This window comes from Sus scrofa, chromosome 15 (assembly GCF_000003025.6).
Source record: "Sus scrofa isolate TJ Tabasco breed Duroc chromosome 15, Sscrofa11.1, whole genome shotgun sequence".
Classification (NCBI taxonomy): domain Eukaryota; kingdom Metazoa; phylum Chordata; class Mammalia; order Artiodactyla; family Suidae; genus Sus; species Sus scrofa.
Window position 1 is genome coordinate 114,295,845 of NC_010457.5, and position 19,171 is coordinate 114,315,015.

The following is a 19,171-nucleotide window of genomic DNA, read 5'->3' on the forward strand; positions in this document are numbered from 1 at the left end:
AGAAAATGGCAAAAAGACAAAAAAAAAAAAAAAATACTAACTTTACAAAAAAAAATACTATATAGACTTTAGCTTCTATCTGGACTTTGTATCAAATTCTAGTGAGCCAGTTCCATTATGAACTAATACCATGCTGTTTTAATACTTATTACTTTATAATATTTCAATACTGAGGGGGATATCCTCCCATAGAGCTTTTCTTTTTAGAAGCCTGGTTATTTTATTAAATACATTTTCCAGAAATACTTCAGACTATTTTTGTTCAATTAAAAACATAGCATTGAGAATTGCTTGAAGATGATTAAATGTATAGTTTAATTTTAGAAGAAGTAATGTTTTCATAGTAGGAATTTTCTCATCTTGGAATGTGGTAATTCTCCACTCATTTAATTTTTTTGTTATGTCTTGATAAAATACTGTGGTTTGATTTTTATATTAAATTATCTGTGATAATCTATAAGTGTCAGAGTCAGCCTTTCTCTCATCTCCACCCTTTCCATAGTCAATGAAATTGAATACATCTTAAATACATGCAACACCCTCCTTGTGGAGAAAAACAATTTACCTGGGTAACACTTATTTGAGTTCAAGAAATACTCAAATTAGAACAAAACCTCAGTAGTCATAATGATCTATCAGCTCCATTATAACCAACGTGGGCAAAGAGCTTTGGATAAAACAAAAATAACTATCATCAATGAGATAGTTATGTGTGAAACTTATGTTTTGTGTCTATTATAATTTTACCATTAATTAGTATAGCAATATTTATCTTGAAAGGATTCATGATGGAGAGAAGCAGTCATGCATGATACCATTTTAAATTGTCAAATTTAATTCATACAATTGATATTGGCTTGAGAAATGGACTATGTCTCATATTTAGGGAATTTTCATTTATTCTGTATAACAAGTGAAAATGTGGCTCGACATAACAACCGATAAGTATCCAGTATCCTCTTCATTTTTTCTTCATCCCCATGCCACTTAATTCTTCCTCCAACTGAACCAATTAAGTCAATAAATGGATGATGCATCTCAGATTAATGCAAGGTAGACCATGCTTGCCCAATTTCCTAACCATGACAGCAGTGTGTAAGTACTTGCTTCTCTAAGAATGACATCTCACACTTCTCTTTTTTCCATTCCTGTAGCAAACAGTGACTATGAGTGTTCTGTTCATCGGAGGACTCTCATGTGTGCAGATAATTTTGAACTCTACTACAGTTAAAGATACTTCGACGATACTCAATTCTTTTGCAGTGAATCACTCGGAAAACATTGTTATTACTATCAGGAAAACAAAAATTCTGCTAATCTAACATTTGCAGATATTCTGACTTTTCTGCACAGTGTCCTCTCAATAGTCCTTTAAATGTGTAGACTCACTCTCTGACCTCACTGATAGATTATCTACCTCTACCCCATTCAGGCTGCATTCCTGTGGTGTAAATGCCTGACATTAAGTTTTTGATTGCCAAGAAACCCATTTCAAAGACATCCATCTCAATATACTGTCAGCTCTATGAAATAGCTGCTAGTAAAATCCCTAGATAAGCCAGACTGTCCCTACTCAGGCAATTCTCCTTTGACAAAGCTTTAGGTAATCTAGACGACTGCTGTTTTAAGTGATTCCACTTTTCCATTCCCACACCCTGATTCCTGCTCCTACATTTTAAATTTGCCAATAAAGAATGAAACTGTAAAACCCTAAGTACCCCATCTTCAACTTAAATAAAGGCAGAGTCCCAGGTCCACATTTTTTCTTTCTCTACCCTTGACCGCACTGTGTAGCCACTGTGTCTGCCAGAGCTCTGAGACCTGTGGATAATAAACCTTGCTTTATCAAATTTCCCTGATGGTTGTTACTGAAGTATTCCTCGCAGGTATAATAGCAAGAGCTGGTTCAGCGAGTGTTGACTTTAGTCAGGAAAATGTTTATCAGGTCTCTCCACAAATAGTAGAGGCCCAGGTGAGTGCCTCAGTTCTTAGTGGAGAGCATCACTAACAATAGGCTACAACTGACACCAATCAATTCCCCCACACTATCTGTACATACAGCCATGTCTATGACTATGTCTACATCACCTATATTTGTGGCTAATCAACACATATATGTGTGTGCATTTACATACACATGTAAATACCCTAACCATGCAAAAAAGCATGAATAGAAATCTTTTTCAATCTTCTCCTTTTGTAGATGAGGGAACTTGAGGAGAACTGAGTCCTTGACACTAGTTTAGAGCTAGAACCATGTCTCTAGATTCCTGATGCCCCCAGTTCATCATTCTGTCTGACGTTCAAAGAAACTCTTCATCTCTGTCTCATACCCAAAGCATTTCCAGAGAATAGGTACAATTTAATATACGTCCTTCATAACTCTTGGAGCCTTTGGCATGGCATTAAATGATGTCTCCTGAATCACATTAAACTGTATTATATAGAGTATTTTGAATAACTAGATCTCCTATAGTTAAAATGAACATCCCTTTCCATAAATTTTTTAGAAAGATCAGCAAATTACAACACATACTATCAAAATGAATAGCATGTTAGGAGATATTTTTATCTAATTTTCTATAAGTAAATTATTGGGTCACTTTTGGAAATGTTTTATATGGGTATAAATTTGGAAATATATGCAAATAATCAGTCTCATAGTGTTTCCCTTAATTTTACCTTATCTCCAGAAACTACAAGTCCAAAATAGGAAATAAAAAGGAAATAATTGAAATCAATAAGAAGGCTTATGGACATGAAAAGTTATTAGTAAAATACAAGGGTTTTAATTAAAGATGTTGGCTTTTAACAAAGGCTTGCTCTTATCCTGATTGATCGAGCCTGCTGGCTCAGCTCTTTCTCCTTCCCCATTAGCTTGTACTTGTTTTTCTCTGCCCTAATTGGATATTTACTACATTGGAACCTTCTTTTAAACAGTGTTTGTTCCACAAAGACTGTAATACAAGTAAACTTTGAACAAACTATATGTGTTTGCATGTATTGAGTATAATAAGTATATTACTGTCATACTTTGTAATTTTGGTTTTATAATCTACAGGAAACTTTTGGAAGTTTCATGGAAAAATATAATAAGTTTTGAGTTGCTATACTTGCTTACTGAAATTTTGAGGAACAAAAATATATAATTATTTTCTTAGATTTTAATATTCACTTCAAAGGAGTCTAGATATATTTTAAAGTGAATAAACATATAAATAGATAATTTCTAAATTTTTCCCTAGAGGTGAATAGAATCCATAAGCCAGACCAAGTGCTTTTTTTTTCCATTATTAAACTGAAAGTTTTAATATATTGCAGCTATAGAAAGTTATTTTTTTGTCACAAGCATAATACATTAATGAGAACAATGCTAAACAATACCTAAGTTTCCCTAGTGTGTTCTATAGTGTCTGTATAAAACAATACAAAACATGAACTGTTGTTTAGAAGTTTTTACTTTGCCAATATGGTAATACCCTCCATCCATAATTATATACAACAGAACAGATATACTGATATTTTATTTTTAATTAAAAACAAAGATTTTGAGGTAATCTAGCTTGGAAGAATACTGTAGAAATAAAGGGTGAAGTTTTCCTTTGGTTAAAATAACACCTAAACTTTAATCAATTTACTGTGAAGATTTCAATGGTCAGAAGATACCTGTTTACTCCAATAGTTGAAACATGCATTTCTTGATTATCATTTTTTTTTGGTGTAATATTTTGATTTGAGACAATTTTTTAACATATTGTCAAGGGCACATATTTTTCGATTCATTTCTAAGCAAGAAATGTCACTTATAAAGCAACCTAGAAGACCCAAGAGTGTATTAAGTAGTAATTAGTTGAGGAAATTTTAGTTATATGACCAGCAGTTAAAGACAACTATAAATACTTTAATGCAAAATGCATAAGGTTGGGGGAATAAAATGGCAATACTGTGATACATGCTTCCCCAACCTTCCAAAATGCAGTTCCTAACTGAGATGACAAAAGGAATGTGTAAAATGAAACAACCACCAGTCTGATAATAGGAGGCTAGAGAAAGCTGGCCTGATATTGTGCTTAAAGATTAAAAAAAAAAAAAAAAAAAAGACATATAGTATCTATTTTAAATGAGATAAGTATGCTTCATATATCTTGCAGGGACAGAGATAACTTTGTTCTTTTAATCATTATTATTTATTTCTTAAAGCTTAGTCTCTCTCATACCTAAACCTATGAGCTCAAACCTTAGGACTCAGTTGTTTTGAATAGAGAGAGTTGTCATTCTTACCAGTAAGCCTGCTAAATAATACTACTATAAGCTTCAGACTTCACACAGCAGATAAGTTTGTCTCCCCTGACATGAGTACATTAATCCACTGAATCAATTTACTTAAGCTGTGCTGTGGAGCAATGTGGCCATGATTTAACTGAGCTTAAAAGCACTTTCAAGTTTGAGTCACTGCTCCATGTATAATGCAGGCTCTCAGTATTCCTTCATAAGTTCTATTTTGACCTTCTGCAACTATGTGAAAAATATTTCTGTTAGGTTTATAGGGTCATGGTGCTCTAATATCAAAAGTATTTAAAAAGAATGAATTCAAGTTATGTTAGCAAATCATACTCATGAGTAAAACAGTAAGAATGAAACCTGGATAGATTCTATAACCACAGCTTACTCACTTTAGTATTTATAAAATCCTTTAAGTTGTCTAAATTTTGCCTTTTGGTGTTGGGGTTTTTTAAAGAAATTTGTTTAGAAAATTATTTTAGCTCTTAGAAAACTTTAGAAAAACATTGAAAAAAATAGCTGCTGGATCCATAGTTTACATTATGAACATTATTAAATGCTATAGAGGAACAATGACATAAATTTTTCAATATGCAATCAAAGCTAACTGTACCGACCAAACCAGTAGACAAAATAAGTTACAAAATGTTAACACATTTTACTAAAAAATAAAAATTTTATGCATATGCATAGTGAGCTATTGTCTATAGTGTTGGGGAGGAAGAAATTATCCTTTATCTTTCTAGATTCTTCTGCTGTCTTAAGAATTATATTAACATGAGACATATTAACAGGAGAAAATCAAATGAAAGTTTAATAGCACTTACGCGTTGGAGAGATCCAAGGAACTGCTAACTTGTTGAAATGGCCCAAATACTTAAATACTATCACCTTAAATACTATCTTCAGCTAAAGAAAGACAAAGGAGATGTTGGGGAAAGTGGTTTAGGACTTCAAAAGGGATAAAGCCAATTGATATGGAGATAGAATACTAAATGTTTGGTACACAAATGTTTGCTGGGTCCTGCAGCAATGGAGCCCAGAGAAGAATTTTAACAAACAGATTTGCTGGCTCTACCACACCTAGTCCATGCTATAGTTATCTGTGCTAAGAGTTCCCTTCCTGAAACAGGTCCTCTATTTGCATTCTTTTTTTTTTTCTTCTTCTTCTTCTTCTTTTTAGGGCCACACCTACAGCATATGGAAGTTTCTGGGACAGGGGTCAAATCATCAGAGCTGCAGCTGCCGACCTACACCACAGCCACAGCAATACCAGATCCGAACCACATCCGGAACTTATACTGCAGCTTGTGGAAACACCAGATCCTCAACCCACTGAGCAAGACGAGGGATTGAACCCACATCCAGGGATAGAACATTGTGGATACTAGTCTGGTTCTTAACCCACTGAGCCACAATGGGAATTCCCTCTATGTATATTTTTTTAGGCAGTTAGGGGCAAAGGTTCTTTCTGAGTTTGGGGAACCTTAAAAATAATCAGCCTAAATGAATCCTCATGCCAAAGAGACATATTTTCGGGTGGCAAATTTTGCTCCCTTAAAATGGTAAGCTGTCAATTACTTTACCCTCTTTCCATTTCCCTAAATCTATTAAAAACAAAACTCAAAAACTCTTCCTCATTTCTTCTTTTTAAAACTTCTGACCCCTACAGACCTCCCTTCAAGTGTGCCATTATTGCAACAAGCATTTTTGTTTCCCATATCTCTATTAAAAATGTTTTCACTCTGATCACTACTCTTTGCTTCATTTCACCCTAACAAGTCATTCATTATCATGGAGTTGTTCTTCCAGAGCCTGAATCATTTATCTTTACCATGCCTTCTTGCCACTTAGTGACAAGGAGGGTAATTCCTGGCATATTTGCTGTTTTAGGAGGAAATACTTGTGGGACCATGTCAGCATTGTTATAATGTGGTGAATGAAATGTATTCTTAATGTTAGTTTCCTTAGCTAAGGTGTGGAGCTTTCAAATACCTTTACCTTTCTTCCCTAACATATGCAAAGTCTCAAAGAATACTTATCCAAAAAAAAGAATAGAAAAGAAAATGCTTGGAAAATCATGAGTTGAATACTTCCAGAGAAACCATCACTAAAGTGAATTTATTTCGGTCAGAAGGAAGTAAATCATTTGTAAATGATGCAAGATCATGTCTTTCAGATCCTAAAATGTACTTTTGTGTGTTCAATCAACAAAAGCAGAATATTTCCAAAAACTTGCCCAACCTGTTCTCTGACTTTTTAAAAGTTCAATCAGGGTTCAGAGATAAGTGCATCTGAAGTGGGCCTAAGGGTAAGTAATAAATTTTAACTAACAGAAGGGCTATCAGCAATTTAAAGGAAGCCTGGAAAAATGTCACATTTTCACTTTTTTTGGAAAACAATTTATTCATGGATGTGACATCTCCATGGAATCTCTGGAGGTCTAATATCTGTGTGGAATCTCTCATGAGATTGGACTCTAAAAATATCTGACCATATTTCTACAATCCAGGTCTTACAATAAGTACATCTTTGAGTACTTCCAAAATATATTTTGCCTCAGGATGCTGGCTCCTTAAATATGGATCAGTAATTTACCTTTCAAATAGCTCAAACAAGGAGAGAGAGAATGTCAAGGGCAAGTGGCCTCCACTTCATTCAAGGGCTTTTGCTTTCTTATTCCCCAGCCACCTATGTCAGTAGCCTTCACAATGTGGAACAGGCCTTCAGGTGCTCCTTACACAGCCTCTCATTCAGATTTTTTTCTTTGATTACTGTAATTATTATTACTGTAATTTTAATGCCAATTTTATAAATCCTAATAATCTTATTAGGCTTTAAAAATTTTGTATTATAGTTGATTTATAATATTCTGTCAATTTCTGCCACACAGCAAAGTGACCCAGGCCTACATCTATCTATCTATCTATCTACACACATATATATATATATATTCTTTTTTCATATTACCCTGCATCATGTTCTATTCCAAGTGATCAAGTATAGTTCCCTTTGCTCATAAAGCAGAATATCCTTGCTTATCCATTCCAAATACATCTACTAAATACATCTACTGAGTTTGCATCTACTAACTCTGAACTCCCAGTCCCTCCTACTACCTCAGATTTAAGATGGATTAAGTTTCTAACAGTGTCTCCTTTAGGTTATTATAATATTAGCTATTATTTATTAGGTCCTTAGTATATGCCAAAACATATTTAAGCATTTCAACCACATTACTGTATTGAATTTGTATTGATTTTATTGATTGAATTTGTATTGCTACTTTGGAATCAATACTGTATTGATTCCAAAATAGCAACCTTCTGAGGTTAGGGTGATACCTCCATTTTATAGCTATTGTACCTGAGGTTCAGAAACATTAAATCACTTTCTCATGATAGAAAGTGGAAACAACTGGGATTTGTATCATCTGGCTGATTATAAATCCTGTGTCTTTGCCCATGAAACTACTATGAAATATGGTGTACAGGAAATCTTGTTATCCTTAGGTGAGAACACTTAGGTTGAAATCCCAGGTATTAGCTGTATAAATTTAACAACTCCCTTAATCATTTCCTCAGCTTACATTTCCCCAGTTATGAAATGAGGTTAATAATAACTTCCTTTTAACTAACAGCAATACTATAAAAATAAATTTTGAGATGGAAATATCTTATAAGCCATAAAGATGTATGCACGTGAAGACTATTCTAAAATTTGGACTTGCGCATACCAGATACAAGTAAATGTTTATTGAATTTAAATTTGATAGACTCTGTAGGGTAGACACAGCAACATTAAGCAAATTTTAAGTTATTATAGTAAACATAATTTCTATCATGGAAAATTAGGCGAATTAAATAACTTCATGGATAATGACTTGATAATATGAGCTATTATGGCTTGATGATTTCCTTAGTCAAGACTCCCACCCTCACTTGGTGGCAAGTAACAAAACTAGTTAATATGTACCAGAACACTGTGTTTCTTAAGACCCCTAAAGAAAGTGGTGCAGCGGGCCCTCAGGAAGACCAGAGAACAAGGAGGTAAAAACTGTTCAAAAATTGTTACTCTCTCTCCAATTCTTCTTTGTCTCTGCATGGCTGATTTATCCTTCTGTGTCATGTAAGACTAGTTATTTCTGCTTCGCCTTAGCACACATGGATCAAAAATGGAAACATCAACTATGTTTAATCTCCATTCAGGTTCAATTTTCTAAGGTAGTGTAACTAGCACCTCTGGATCCCAAGTTCAAATCTTTTAGGGAGAGAATCTGATTGGCCTAGCCTGGGTCATTATCTATTACAAGATTTCTTAACCTTCAGTAGTATTAACATTGTGAGATGAATAATTATTCTTTGTTTGGGAGAGAGGTAGATTTAGGCTCATTCCTTGCCGGTTGCAGGATGCTATTAAAACATTGTCTCCAATATCACAGTGAATGTATTTCATACAGTAATCTAATCTTACTTTAGAATCCTACTTAAAATTCTTGTCAAAACATTGCTGCCATAAAACATTGTTTCTATTAAATAAGTCAGTTTAGGTCTACACATTCATGCAACAGTATAACAAATTTCCACAATATCTAATATTTGTATGTTCAAATTTTTAATAATATTTTCTATGTGTCTTCTATGGTAAAAAAAGAAATACATTTCAAATAGCCACTACACATTTTTCCATTTATTATTTCAGCTGTTGTTATTACAGCAGGAAGAAAAGTCTACCATTTATATAGAGCATTTTGTTTTTTCTTTTTAAAGAAAACATTTATCCTAAAGATTAGTGATGTTCAGTGCTGGTTTAAGCATCATATGAATTTAAGAATGCTGAAAACATTGATATTTGTCTTTACCTTTTTATACTTTGTTTCTAAATGTCTTAACAGTGATGATCATCCCTCATAGTACTTTCATGGCTAAGACAATAAAAAATATACACTAAGGGCAAGATACATTGTGCTTTAATAGTGAATCTATATTCATAAATGACATAGTTTACATCTCTGTGCCTAGAACAGAGTGAGTACAAAGTACCCTTTTCCTTTCTTTATTCCTTCTCCAGTAAATGAACACTGATGTAACTATTTGGGCAAAGTACTGAGATATGCAGTTAATTTGAAATGCAGTTAATTGTCATTTTGCATAAATTTGGATTTCCTACTTCTTCTGATGAACAGACTCTGATGTCATAGTTAATATCAACAAATCTGTGTTGATATCATTAATCTAGAAACCACAAAGAAATATAAGAAGCAACTACACATTATATTTCTTGTTAAAGCAATGCAATTAGGCTGTTCACTTAGATAGAAGCAAATCTACCAGGAGGTAAAGGCTTGTTTTCATACCTCTGATAACCAGAAGTGTTAAAAACATCAATTATTAAATTTACTTGACCATGTCAAGCCCATGCTTTTTAACTTATGAACACTTACAAGTTTGGCAATGATTTTCTGTGGGTCCCCAGCATCGGCCAGTACAGGACTTATGGCAACGTCCACCTATAGAACAGGAAAAAGCACATGTACCTTATAATCATTCACTCTGACTAGGAGTTAACTCTTCAAAGGAAATATTCTTACTCCTTTATGAGGACTTTTATGTCAGACTAGAGTTTAAACATAGCTCATTTACTTAAGTAGCAAGACCTGAATGTTGAATACATATGAAGCTAAAATACAACCTCTTGATATTCAAAATCCCCTCATCAGTTTATAATGAAATACATAAATTTAAATTGTCTTAGATAGTCAAAAGTAAATATTTACTTGAAATGTTTCAAATTTTATTATTGACTATTTTTATTCTATGGATCTATTCTACTTGACATAAATTCAAAAGTTCATGGTTTACTGATATCAATAAATATTAAGAATAAATCAACATTTAAAAGAAAATTAAAGTTATAAAAAAGAGAATATATTACAATCGTGATAAACCATCAAAAAAGAGTTTATTACATAATTTATTTTTTTGATCAAAGTATATCGTGTCTAAAAAAATTCATTGATGTATAACTAATGTACAATTATTATATGTTTCAGGTATACAGCACAATGACACACAATTTTTAAAGGTCATATTCCACTTATAGTTACAATAAAATATTGGTTATATTTCCAATAGAATGGAGGAGGTCATCAAGACGTTGTGGCTGCCCATAGACCTGTGAGCTGAATTAAACTGTTAGAAGCCCCTCAGTCCCCCCTGTCCTTGAAATGTATGTCCCTACAACTGTAACCATACTAGCAACCATTTCAAGCACATGGTCTTGAGAGAGAAAGGTGTTGTTGAGACCATCTGGACTGAATAAGTGACTGAACCCAGTTAATAACTCTATACCAAATTTAAGATTCTAGCAGGTGAGCACTAATATCCACTCATCTTTAGCTGCCTAAGACAAGTCTTATACATAAATTCTCTTGCTTATTACACCTGTCACCTACTAATCTGGAATGGTCTGCCTCTTTCTTTTGTCTCTCCTCGTCCTCTGTGTAGAGAGGCCAATTGCAAACCAACACCTTTAGATAATTTTTGAAGCATTTAAAACAGCTTGATTTTTTTTTAAGAAAACTCAATTTCAATTATTTAAAATCATCTGCTAAAATTTTTATTGATACTACCCTCATTTGCAAATACCAGCCTTTATCTCCTATAGTGTCATCCTCATTTTAAGGACTATACTACTATGGATATTTGCCTCAGAAATTCCCTACAAACTCAACAAAAAATATTAGCTAGAAGAAATCATGCATGACAACTTTCTTTGAAGCTTGCTTCAGAACTCCATTGGTTTACTCCACTTTTTTTGAATACACAAGTATGGAATGGGTTTCATTTTAGAAAAAAAAAAAAAGTGGATATGAAAATCTATCAGAGACAAGTTTTTCTCAAACACACTTCTTATTAAAACTTCTCTGTTAATTTTCTCATATAAATTGTGAATGACTATGTGCCTATTCAAGATGTTTACTTTTGTTTTAAAAATTTTTATTAACGTATTTACAATGTTGCTTCAATCTCTGCTGTACAGCAAAGTGACCCAGTCATAAATATATATACTTTTTTTTCATACTATATTCCATCATGTTCTAACCCAGGTGATTGGACATAGTTCTAATCCCATTACTTATTCCATTACTTATTCATTCTAAATGTAATAATTGGTGTCTACTACCCCAAACTCCTGGTCCATCCCACTCCCTCCCACCTCTCCCCGGCAAACACAAGTCTGTTCTCCATGTCTGTGATCTGTTTCTGTTTTGTAGATCGGATCATTCATGCCACATTTTAGCCTCTACATATAAATTTTCTACATATGATGTTTTCCTTTCTCTTTCTCACTTCATTTAGAATGAGAATCTCTACTTGTGTCCATGTGGCTGCTGCAAATGCCAAAAATATGGAATAGGGTTATATCAAATGCTTTCATCTTCTCTTTACCCACAGATTTTAACTCTTCCTTTTGGAAGTTCTTAAAATTTGGGCAGTATATTTTTTCTCTCTCTCTTTCCTCTCTTCTCATAAGACTGCTTGAGTGAACCTATATGTTATATGCTTTCACAAGGAACAGATTCCGCAGACACGGTTTCTCAAACTGAACCTCAGACAATCCTAATGGTATACTTTTCTGCAAGTGAACGGTACTGTTTCCAAGTTAATATAACACTTAAGTGCAACCCCAGTCACCCTCTTAAAAAGTATCAGAATCCTGGGCACAATGGAGTTTATTTAAAGCAATTCTGTTTGTGAAGCACTGCTGCTGACATCACTAGTGTATAATATCCTGTCACTCTGCCATCTGTTTATTTAGATCCAAACACATTATAACTACATAATGCAAGCTCATTCTAGCTGACAGGAAAAGGACTCCATCTGGCCTGAACAATATAACTTTAATCAGTGATAATGATAATTATTATTGAAAACCTACTGGAGTTCTTTTGTATAAAGCTAATAAATCTTAATTGATTTATACCGCGGAAATTAGAAAGGACTGTGAGACAAAATGACAAGCAGTGAAAACTTTTTTTTCTGAGTACAAACTTTTCATGAGAAAGTAGCTAATGATAATGTATTTCTTTAGGTGTGTTAAAATCCTTTAAATTGACCCATTAAGTGGTCTGTTAATTGAAGATAATCTGAAGCAGAGGATGATCCACCATTTAATCTATGACTTCTCTAATTGTGTTTGGGCCTAATAAAACATTTAGCTTTATTTACTGTGGTCAAATAGCTGTTTTTAAAAAAATGACTAACATTAGATATTTTAACACTTTCAATGATGACTTTACTTGAATTACATATTTTTAAACTTCTTATTCTTGTAGTTTCACTTTATCATCTCAAGACCTACTCCCATATCTAATATAAAAAGAAATATTACTGGAAATTTTATGATTCTTGCCAGAGTATCATGACAAGAGCCACATAGCTAGGTAACGTGGAAGTTCCCAGGCCAGGGATTGAACCTGAGACACAACTGTGAACTGCACTGCAGCTGTGGCAACACTGGATCCTCTGGGGCTGGAACTCATGCCTCTGCAGGAACTGGACTGCTACAATCAGATTCTTAACCCACTGTGCCACACCAGGAATTCTGATATTAATGAATTAATGCCTTTGCTACACTTTTATGCCTGCAAGCTTGGTTTGATTCTTACAGACAATTGGGTACTGTCCTGTGATGGACAATTATGTCCATAGTTTAAAATCTATTTTTAACTTTTTCTTCGCAACATTTCTGCTACACAAAAGGGTTTCCCTAGAAATTATCTATCTAGAACTGGGAAAAAAAAATCTACAGACATTTCTTCCTACTTTCCTTCCATCGATCTATACATAAGTATTTCTTGAGTACTGTCTGCATCTGTGTGTCAGAAACTATGTACGTATTAGAGTTAAACTGCAACAGGCATGGTTACTATTTTAGTAGAATTCAGAATTAATACAGCATTATATGAAGGGAAAAAGTTTGACTACTCTCTATATAAAGTTCACCCCTATAGATTTAAAGAAAGAAACCAATAAATCTGAATTTTCAACAGTTCTCTAGCTCAGGAAAGAAGCATGGGACAAAGCCAGGATGATCTGGACCAGTTCCAATGTAATGCCTGGTAGTTCTGAAGCTCACCACATTCCTTATTCATGATTTATCTATGTGACATCCAAAATGAGATCAGCCCAGAGTACTTCACTAGAGTGGATACACATGGCCTCTGAAGGGTTCCTTGGTTGTCTCCTAGCAGAAAGAGAAATACTTTAACTATGCTCAATATCTTACTGGGAGCTTTCTTTCTGCCCTCTGTGCTCAAGTGTGCAGTATTTCAGGAGGTTTGATTTCATGAGACAAGGAGAATGTATATGTCAATAATATTTTAGTGTGAATAAGTTTTATAAACTACTTCTCTAGTAGCATTTTTTTTTTGAGTTTATTTATTTATTTATTTACTTTGTCTTTCTAGGGACAAAATGGCTTATGGAGGTTCCCAGGCTAGGGGTCCAGTCAGAGCTACAGCTGCCAACCTATGCCAGAGTCACAGCAACACCAGATCCGAGTGGCATCTATGACCTATGCCACAGTTCACAGCAATGTTGGATCCTTAACTCACTGAGCAAGGCCAGGGATGGAACTGGCAACCTCATGGTTCCTAGTCAGATTTGTTTCTGCTGCGCCATGACAGGAACTCATAGCTTGTTTTTTAAGTGAGGACAGGAAAAGAAGAATTAGTCAGATCTTAGCTTATGTCAATGGAAGAAACTTAGAATACTGAGACTGCCAATGCTGTCCAAAGCTGCTTATTTCCATGTTTCCATCTATTACATCATTCTTTTCCAACGTTTAACGTGGTAATTGTTTAAAACTGTCTGAAAAACCATGCCACTTAAAAATAAGAATCTGAAATTTCCATTCAGCTTCATGATAGAGTAGTTATTTAAATTAATATTTCTACCTCCTGTCATTCTCACCCAAAGAAGTGAAATAGAAATTTAAACAAATATTTCTTTCACTTCAACTAATTTAAAAAAAATAAGTGCTGATTGCTTCACATTAGAATTATTTCAATTCACAGGCAATCACCTATGCTTTGACAGTACATAATTCATCATAGAAGTTTGCAAATATAGCTAGGTTCATTTTTTATGCTTGTCCGCAGATGTTACTAAAAATGTATCTTTTGTATTATTTTTTTAGGAGCTAGAGTCCCTGAGCCACTTTGATAATTTTAAGTGTCATAAATTCATGCTAGAAATTTTGCTTGTTTGTGGGACTGCCTGACAGCAGAGATGGGATTTAATACATACCTCTGCACTGCTTTCTGCAAGTAATATGGCAGGACAGTTGAAGAGTTACAAAATATGAAGTCACTGGCAACCATAAAAGATTATATCTTCAAACTGCTTCTAGCTAAAGGTGATGCAGTTATATCCTTGGATTCTTCTTTCAGTTCTTTTAAAAACTGGCATTCTTAACCTCTTAACACTACATTTACTGGGGAAAGAATGAGGGAACAGTATCTTTTTCATGACCATATATTTCAAAAAAGGGAAGTGGAACATTTATTTAAAGTCTACACTAAAACAGTTCCTATTCTTGGCCAGAGGATAAAAAGATGAGTGCGTTGGTATTCTGCCCTCAAGGAGCTTTCAAGGAACGAGAAATAGGCAGAGATATAGGCCACTAATTATGATAATCATAATATTTGCTGAACTATTGACATTCATAAAGTGGAGAAAAAAACATTCGAAAAAGGCTCCTCAGAGGAGGTGGGCATTCCAGTCAGGCTTGAATGTCTCATTCACTCAGTGGAGAAACAGAGGGAAGAAGAGTTCCAGGCTAAATGATGAACCTAAGCAATGACACAGAGGTGCAGATGAGCTCAACTCTTTAGGGTCATAATGAAAGCTTTATGGACCCTTAAGAAATTTGCATAGAAAGAGCTGTTGAAGTGTGACTTGAAGTATCTTGAAAGTCTGGCTGGAATTTATTCTGTATAGGTATTAGGGTGTTGTTCAAGATTTTTGAGCTTTGAAATGATATGGTTTAACCTGAAAGTAGAAGAGAGTTTCTGTGTATGTGTCCCAGAATTTAGTGCTAACACTTGAATAGCTTGTGAAAAGTAATGATTTTACAGTCTGGGATGAGGTACGGAAATCCATAGTTTTAAAAAGCAATCCCAGGGATTCTGATGACAATGTTTCCAAGACAACAAAGCATATATAAGAAAAAATGGTTTAGACAAAAACAGACTCTGAGACTTTGAAAACACACATATGGTTACCGAAGGGAACAAGTTGTGGTGGGGAATGGGGGGTGGAACTGGGGGTTTGGGATTGGTATATCCACACTATTGTATACAGAATTCATGGTCAATGAGGACCTGTTGTTTAGCACATGGAGCTCTACCCAATATTCTGTGATAACTTATATGGGAAAAGAATCCGAAAAAGAATGGAGATGTATATAACTGAATCGCTTTGTTATATAGCAGAGATTATCACAATTTTGTAATCAACTATACTTCAGTAAAACTCTAAAACATGAATAAAACAAAAACCAAACCAAACCAAAAAAAAAAAAAATGGTTTGGCATGGAATATTCCAAACTCTATTAATATCATGGCTATATTTTGTGACAATTAGATCTGATCAGATGCTTAGGTACCAAACACACAGACTTAAACAGTATAAAAATCTATTAGTTTCTCACTTCTCAGTGTTTACTCCTTGACATGTAAATATATTTTCATCCAGTTGCATTTACCTTCCCTCAAGAGTCCTAGAAAATACTTAGCTTTTATTTTCATATTCAAATTTTATAAATCACCTTATGATAGTAAAGTCACAATATGATCTAGGAAATGATATATTAGTAGGCTTTAATGATATTAATGTAATGTGGAATACCTCTGTTTTTAACAGATGTTAATACTCCCTTTGTACTTATCTGACAGTTCTCATTGTCATGTGTTTATTCATCCTCATATTTTCTGTAAATTGACTATACATTTTCTTCTAGTCTCATTCAATCTTTCCCATCTTGTCTATTATTTGAAAGTTAATTATTGAATGGAAACTTTAACTCTTATACACTGTGCTAATCAGAAAATAGAAAAGAGGAGCAGGTATTTTCACTAATTAGAGAGACAAAGTTAAAAATTAAATATTTATATGAGTGGAATTTTTCATCTAGCTGTAAATTAAATCAGGAGTTAGTAGTTTAAAATGTTTTAAGTAATCACTATCTTGAAAAAGAAAAAAAAAGTAATGTCAACTTCATTAAACTTAGTTTTTCCATAAGTAGCATCATGTTATTCATTCAAGCAATTTATAGCCAAAGGATTGAGAGAAGTGTACACACTCATGTGACCAAGATTAAGTTTGGATAGAAGGGTGAAATATATCAAGTTTAGTCCTCAGCACTTCTATCCACTCTTTTCTCAAAGGCTCAACAACTGATCTGTGACTGTCAGAGCACACAATCTACCACATCAAATACACTTACAAATAGCTGATAGACTGACCAGTTCATTCTGTGGCACACTGAATTGTGCAAAGAATACGAAATTACTTAGTCTACTTAGCAAATTTCCATTTTTTTCTGAGGCCTTCTGTAACACAAATCAATCCAGAGTAGATATGATAAGGTGGGGGTGGTAAAACCTACACAGGATTAATTTTTCTTTTCTTTCTTTCTTTTTGTTTGTTTGTTTGTTTGTTTAGGGTCATACTTCCTAGGGTCGAATCCATGCTGTAGCTGCCAGCCTATACCACAGTCACAGCAAAGCAAGATCCAAGCCACGTCTTACACCACAACTCACAGCAACACTTGATCCTTTAACTCAGTGAGCAAGGCCAAGGTTTGAATCTGCATCCTCATGGATACTAGTTGGGTAGATTACCACTGAGCCACAACAGGAACTCCGAGTTTCATTTTTCAAAACTTCTTAAGCCATACATAAAAGCAACCAGTTACTCCATTAGTATGTTGAGTTTAGATGTTTCTAACTATAGATTCAACTAGGCGGGCCAGTTCTACACAAATTTCAGTGTCAACAAGAATGTGATGATAACCTATTTAGAGCTTAAGATTGTTACATATTATTTCCATCCATGCCTTCATGGGATCATAAGTGTGACTGATACTTGGAAGTAATCTAATACATATTATGTCAAAATGAATAGACACTAACATACTAAAGGAATTTTATTTGTCATTGGATATAAAGATCTGATACATGCTGTCTATGATATTACTATTCAGTACATTTCTATACTTTCTCCAGTGTGTCTTTAAACTCCTGTAGCCTACTATAACTAACAGAGACAAACTTTAAAGAGAACAATAGCAAAAGAGCCAAATGCTTTTGGAAAAGTCATACTAATAATAACACAAGATGATTCAAACTGGAAGCTTTCATATTAGATACTGTCAAACATTTCTTTTAAATCAAGCAATTAGAAAGCATTAATTATCACTGTTCATAGCTGTGAGCACAGAGTAGAATATAGAAATTCCACCTACTGAGGAACAGATTTAGTTCTAATCAATGTCAAATGTATTTCCAAACAATAAATAAGAGGTCTGAATAAATTGTGGAAACTTACAACCAGACTTATATAGATGTATCTGCTGTTTGCAATTGGCAACAGTAATATGAAGAGGTAGGTTTATGAGCACTTATCATGAACCAGCCAGAGCCATCAGAAACATCCCAGAGCATTTTCAGAGTAGAGTCTACCTAGATGATACTCCCTTGAAGGTTGGTAGTGCGCAACCTATTCAGCCTTATGTGGTGGCCACTTCAGAAATATGCTAAGAATTTCATATATATTAACTCAGTCAAACCTCATATAACCCTAATAGACAAGACACTGTCCAAAATGTATATGTCCATCTCAGATCATGCACCCAACTGTTTATAAAAGACTTATACCTGGATGATTTCTAAGCATTTAAATATTTACATATCTGAAATTTATTTTCAAATGATCTTCCCACACCACTAAAAAATTATTCCTATAAAGCCTTCCCCACCTCAGTCAAGGGCAGCACAATCTTTCCAGAAGCTCATGTTTAAATTCAGTCTCATCAACTTTTTTTCTCTCACATCCCAGATCCGAAATCATTAGCCTACCCAGGTAACCCTAAATGTCTAGTGCCAGTCATTTCCAACCACCCACACCGCTAACCATTACCACCTTTTGCTTATGTTAATGCAATAATCTTCTGACTGGTATCCTAGTTTCCACCCTGGATCCCTTACAGTTTCTTCTCAATGTATTAGCCAGTGTGGTGTTCTTAGTCAGACCAAGACAAATGCCAATAACTTCCCATCTCATTTAAAGTACAATCTAAAGACCATTCCTTCCAAGGCCCTGGAATATTTAGTTCTCTCCTCCATGCATCCATAGCCTTACTTCCACTATTTCTCTCCCGGATCACTCTTCTCAATCTGATTCTTGCTATTTCTAGGTCATACAAAGTGGTTTATCCACTTAGGGTCCTTCTGCTTTTCCTCCCTGGACCTCTGTTTCTCTGATAAATTGTAGTCAAATGGTTCAATTGTTTACCTGCTTTTCTTAGATGCCACTTCTTGGTAAAGTCTTCTCTTACCCACACTATTCCAGATGGATTTGCTAGATTTTACTTCTAAGACATGTTCAAATTAGAGATGTTATAAAATGCAGAAAAAATATAAACGAAGAAATAAATATCATTCATAAACTTCACATTTTTGGTATTTTTTATTTTTTGAAATATAGATATATATTTTAAATTAATACTTTACGGAGTTTTGTAACCTGCTATTTTCTTTTTATATTTAATCCCATATATTTTCAATTGATATTAAGTAAATGTTATGTTTTGATGGATTTA

The 19,171-nt window shown here is 34.1% G+C and overlaps 1 protein-coding gene across 1 annotated transcript in view; it reads right to left on the reverse strand.

Annotated features, from left to right (window-relative positions):
- Nucleotides 1-19,171, reverse strand: part of ERBB4 (erb-b2 receptor tyrosine kinase 4) — a 1,130,412-nt gene that overhangs the window by 329,272 nt on the left and 781,969 nt on the right. The window contains 1 exon segment of the mRNA XM_021075968.1: nucleotides 9,725-9,790. Coding sequence (XP_020931627.1) covers nucleotides 9,725-9,790 — 66 coding nt within the window.